Source organism: Verticillium dahliae, genomic scaffold (genome assembly GCF_000150675.1).
Source record: "Verticillium dahliae VdLs.17 supercont1.2 genomic scaffold, whole genome shotgun sequence".
Classification (NCBI taxonomy): domain Eukaryota; kingdom Fungi; phylum Ascomycota; class Sordariomycetes; order Glomerellales; family Plectosphaerellaceae; genus Verticillium; species Verticillium dahliae.
The window spans coordinates 626,949-630,127 of record NW_009276916.1 but is presented as its reverse complement, the minus strand read 5'-3'; the positions used below and the strand labels follow the sequence as shown (position 1 = coordinate 630,127).

Below are 3,179 nucleotides of genomic sequence, written 5' to 3'. Positions count from 1 at the left end.
AGAAGACGACTACGCACCCGCCCTGCCAGGTTCAAAAGCAGCACAAGCCCACTTGGCCGCGCAGTCCCGCGCCGGGACCCTCGCGGCCCTCGAACCCGCCGCCGCCCCAGCGGCGCCCCAGCGCGACGACTGGATGCTCGCCCCGCCGCCCGCCGCGGCGGGCTACAGCGAGCGCGACCCCTCCAAGCTCAAGAACCGGCGCTTCGCGTCCAACAAGCCGCACGCCGCGGCGCCGGCGGGCGGTCCCGCCGAGATCAGCAGCATCTGGACCGAGACGCCGGAGCAGAAGCGCAAGCGCCTCGAGGACGCCGTGCTCGGGCGCGCCGCGCCGGCGGGGTCGGAGCTCGAGAGACAGGGCGCATCCGCCGCTGGTGCGGCGGCGCGTCCGAGCAGGGAGCAGGAGCGCGCGAGGCGGACGGCGGAGAATCTCGAGGCTGTCAGGGGGAAGAGCCTGTACGAGACACACGCCACGGCGCGCAAGGAGGGCGGGAGACGGAAGGACGATGAGGAAGAGGATGACCCAAGCGCGCGAGCCTTTGATCGCGAGAAGGACATGGCGCTGGGGGGCAGGATAAACAGCACGCAACGCCGGGAGCTGCTGGGCAAGGCCAAGGACTTTGGGGGCCGCTTCCAGAAGGGGTCATTCCTTTAATCGTTTCTGTTGGCATTGCAGGATAGGTCAGGCCTTTAAGCCAGCGTACTTAATCAACAAGATCCATGGCGCTCGTGACAACGATCCCAAGTCGAACACCGTCACACAGCAAATGACATTCAAGATAGTTGATGAGTGATTTCGTCTAGCTAATCGTTATCACATGTGAAACAGCGAGAATGCATATGTCGCCGCAACTCCGCCGCTTTTCCCCTGAGACCCAGAGAAAATTGGACAATCCAACTCGTTTCCATCCTCCCCCGCGTTCATGCTGTGCCCAAACTGCCTTGTAGCAGTATGAATCTCTCCTCCTAGTCCTCCTTGAGATCCCCTGATGCAAAATCAAAGTAAACAAACTCCGGAGACGCGATATATAGGTTTGGGGTGTCGTGGGGTATTTCGAATATGCAGCATCAAAGATGTGTCATAATGAGCTTCCGATTCTGTAGTCGAAAGTGAGAGAACATGCCGAGACCAGCGAGGCCACGGTTGTGTGAGAGATGGTAAATGTACAGAAATGGTTCAAGATGAGCAGTTATACTGGTATGCCGGTTCTCGTGCAAGGCCTGTAACACTGCTCACCGCACCACTTCAGTGTTCGGCACAGGCGCTGCACGTGTACCAGCCTCCAGCTGCGACGGGGTCACAGCCTCGCCGGAAGCTGTCACCTCTTCAGCTTGGCTCGGCGCAGCATTATTGCTGTCACCGTTTCTGTTTCTCCTCCAGAACCTCAAGTTGGAGAACCCCTGCCGCGCACCTGAGGCGGCGGGAGCCGCAGCTGGTCGAGTCACCTCAGCGGTGACGGGAGGCTGAGTGGCGGTAGCAACTTCCGCAATCGGCGCAGCTGTAGCCTCCTGGCCCGTTTGGCGACGGTTGCGATTGCCGCGGGCATTGCGGCTTCGCGAATCATTGGGCATGAACCCTCCGATGCGGCCGCCGAAACCTCCCAGACGAGATCCACGCAGGTTATACCACGCAGCTGGGGGTGCGTTGGGCATGTTCATACGTGCGTTGGCATTGGCGTTGTTGGGATCAGCCTCACCAGGCGGAGGGCGCGGCTTTGGCGTGTAGTAGTCGGCCTTGCACAGAGGACAGCATGCACGTCGACTTGTCAACCAGGGATCAACGCAGACGGCATGGAATGCATGACCACACGTCAGGCCTCGGACATCATCGTCATCTTCTAGGCTGTCAATGCAAATGGCGCACGTATCACCGCTCGAGGCAAGCAGTTCAGGTGGCACAGCAGCATTGATATGCTCGTCGTCATCGTCGTCGTCCTCGCTGTGAACTCGTTGCAGTGGGGGTGCAGCGGCTGGTTGAGCAGTGGTGCCAGAAGTCTGACCGGCGTTCCCATCTACATCGTTCGTGACGGTAGCCTTCTTTTCATCGGGAGCGTTCGTGACCGCTGCAGCATTGGTAGCAGGCTGAACATCAGCCGGGTTGCGGTCCCTTGAAGGCTCCTCAGGAGCGACAACGGGAACAATACCCTCAACAGATCGAACACTTCCCGCACGACTTGGAGGAGCCGACACGCCTCCTGCGGTGGGCAAGCCTTCCTTAGCGCGCTCGAGTACCCAGCTCTTGTATTTCATCATGGGGAACTTCTCGTTCACCTCCTCCATCGTCATCAATTTCTTCTCGCGACGGCGGCGGTGCGGGCGAGGCATGTTTTCGAGGGTAATGGGCTCGCCGTCTTCGTTCAGGCGCATCTGTCGATTGCGAGCGTTGTACCGGAAACAATATTTCACACCAACAATGATCCTGAGCACTACCGCGTCAATAGTTGTTTCTCGAGGGAAACATGCATAACTGCGGCGCGACGTAGAGTTCACGCTTGAAGAGCAGATCACAAGGCTTAAACTGACCAGAGGTTGGTGAACACAACGCCAAAGCCCAGCGCCACGAAGAACAGCAGTGGGGAGCTGGCGCCGCCACCTCCACTGCCGCCTCCGTTCCCTTCAGACTGCGAAGGGCCAGCTGGGCCCTGCGAGGTTCGGTCGGGCGTCGGTGATGATGTCGACGAGGCTGAGGTCGCTGTAGATATCACCTCGTTAATGGCAGACGAGGCAGAAGTGGCAGCCTGGCGGGCAACGAGGCCGAGTATGTCGTTGGCAACGGCAGCCATTCTGATTCAACGAGGGGGTCTAAGGGGATCGGCCAGAGGGCGTCCTCGTCATCGACGGGCGGGAGGTTTCAGGCGGAAATGGCTGTCGGAGCCCGTGGAAGGCGTCCCAGCATTCGCACGTCCAGAAACCTTAGCTGTCGTTGCTGTTGAAGGGTAGAGGGCTTCAATCCTGCGCTCCACCACGTAGCCTCAGTCCTCCTCCGCTACAGTATATCGGGTGAAGGGATAATCGGCTTGTTGTCGCTACGTGCCTCGTTCGATTGATGGTATTGGGACGATGAATGAGGGAAAAATGAAGGGAGGGGGGGTTGGCGAGACCGGCAACGGCAATGTGGTGTGGAAATGGGTATAGCCGGTGGAGAGGGCGCTTGTTTCAACGTCCGGGGCGGACTGGCTGGA

The 3,179-nt window shown here is 59.6% G+C and overlaps 2 protein-coding genes across 2 annotated transcripts in view; one reads left to right on the top strand and one right to left on the bottom strand.

Annotated features, from left to right (window-relative positions):
- VDAG_01006 (uncharacterized protein) overlaps window positions 1-652 on the top strand; it is a gene marked incomplete at both ends in the record, with an annotated part of 1,118 nt that extends 466 nt beyond the window's left edge. Inside the window, one exon of the mRNA XM_009649892.1 lies at window positions 30-652. Within this exon, the coding sequence (XP_009648187.1) occupies window positions 30-652 (623 nt within the window). The remainder of the gene's footprint in view (window positions 1-29) is intronic.
- Window positions 653-1,230: 578 nt separating this feature from the next.
- Window positions 1,231-2,780, bottom strand: VDAG_01005 (RING-8 protein; the record flags this gene model as incomplete). The annotated part of the gene is made up of 3 exons (XM_009649891.1): window positions 1,231-1,731; window positions 1,822-2,416; window positions 2,521-2,780. 3 exons carry the CDS (start codon window positions 2,778-2,780, stop codon window positions 1,231-1,233), a joined length of 1,356 nt encoding a protein of 451 aa, XP_009648186.1.
- Window positions 2,781-3,179: the final 399 nt, after the last annotated feature.